The sequence below is a fragment of the Apaloderma vittatum genome, unplaced genomic scaffold (genome assembly GCF_000703405.1).
Source record: "Apaloderma vittatum isolate BGI_N311 unplaced genomic scaffold, ASM70340v1 scaffold3102, whole genome shotgun sequence".
NCBI classification, from domain to species: Eukaryota; Metazoa; Chordata; class Aves; order Trogoniformes; family Trogonidae; genus Apaloderma; species Apaloderma vittatum.
In genome coordinates, this window is record NW_009702893.1 from 95,010 (window position 1) to 96,706 (window position 1,697).

At 37.8% G+C, this 1,697-nt stretch overlaps 1 protein-coding gene across 1 annotated transcript in view; it reads left to right on the top strand.

Annotated features, from left to right (window-relative positions):
* NAV3 (neuron navigator 3) overlaps nucleotides 1–1,697 on the top strand; it is a 69,175-nt gene that overhangs the window by 59,840 nt on the left and 7,638 nt on the right. The window contains exons 26-27 of the mRNA XM_009864387.1: nucleotides 175–371; nucleotides 1,035–1,153. Of these exons, the coding sequence (XP_009862689.1) occupies nucleotides 175–371; nucleotides 1,035–1,153 (316 nt within the window). The remainder of the gene's footprint in view (nucleotides 1–174; nucleotides 372–1,034; nucleotides 1,154–1,697) is intronic.

Genomic DNA, 1,697 nt, shown 5'->3' on the forward strand with positions numbered 1-1,697 from the left:
CAGCCTGTAATAATTGTATTGTAGCAGTGGGCAAGAATGTGTTTTATTGGACCAGTTTTATAATTGTTGACTGATGAAACTCAGAAACTAATGACATCACCTTCATCTATATGTTTAGGGAGAAATTGTCTATTTGCTATTCATTGTTGCTTGACCTTTATCCTTTCTACCCAGGTGGGTGCTGTGTGCTAATCACACAGAGCCTGTTAAAGGTTTCTTGGGCAGATACCTGAGAAGGAAACTGATTGAGACTGAAATAGAAAGGAACATGCGCAATAATGAGCTCATCAAAATCATTGACTGGATCCCCAAAACATGGCATCATCTCAACAGCTTCCTGGAAACACACAGCTCTTCAGATGTAACCATTGGTGAGTCCATTGCTGGAGTGGTTTGAAATAAGGATGCAGGCTGAGCATTTTAGAGATTTATAAAGGATATATTATGGGGTTTAAAGCTGTCATCTCTCAATGGCAAATACAATATCAGTGTGGGGAACTTATCTGTTTACCAGCAAGATTGAAATGAAAATGGAAAGTTTAATGAGTGAGTATGTATTTCCTGGTATTTCTGCCTTGGTTGCTAAAGATTTTCAAGGAAATTATGATAATTTTTTGAAGTTAAATTTACAAAAAAATTACATCAGTAGCAATCCTTCTAAGCTTAGTTTTTTCTCTGCTTTCACACTGCAGCAAATTACAGCAATGAAAACACTTGATCAGTAAGTTCAGGCAACTAGCAGGTCAGGGGTATACATGTACATATTTAGTGGAATAGCTATGTTAGCAAAGAAATAATCTTTTACCATAGCTTTGCCTGTAAAACTTCTAAGTGTTCATCAGGTCCTAGAGTTGGATAAAATGACACTAGATCATTTTTAATAATAGGAGGCTGATAGCTTCGTTATTCTAGTCCCATATTAACATTCTCTTCACGTGAGTTTGCACCAGTACTATTTTTTTTTAATTCTGTGAGGATTGTTTTTAATGTGTTCCCTAGCTCTACTCTTTTTAACACACAACTTGATTTTTCAGGTCCCCGCCTCTTCCTCCCTTGCCCTATGGACGTTGATGGCTCCAGAGTGTGGTTCACAGACCTCTGGAACTATTCCCTGGTGCCGTATCTTTTGGAAGCTGTGAGAGAAGGGCTTCAGGTATATAATTTTCTTACCAGATTTTTTTTAAGGTATTTTCATAGGATTTCTGCAAGCTACTTTTAACCAATGCATCCAAGAATGAATGCTGTTGCATTTGCAAGAAGAAAATCTGTGGAGAGATTATAGAAATCAGCCTTGAACTCCTTTTGACCTTTTACTCTGATGTATAATTTAGCTTTCTCTGCTCCGGCACTAGAATATCTCGTATTTTATGAAGAGGATTTCTCCTCTATGACTGGATCAACATTCTTTTTCCACTATTTAGAGAGTTCACACCAATGCTAGATACAGCACAAATTACCTCCCTGAGCAAAGGCATTCTCAGCCTACCCTTGCATGGAAGAATTAATAGCCCTCACACTGATGCAAGAAAATGGCTTTGGTCTATGTGGCCCCCTCCCACCTATGTACACATGTAGACACACAGGCTTGTGGAGGAAAGCTTGTAAACAGATATTTTACCATTCAGAAATAATAATAAAAAAATATTTACTGGCCTTATCTAACCAGATTGAGATAATTTACTCTTTGGCCCTGCTGA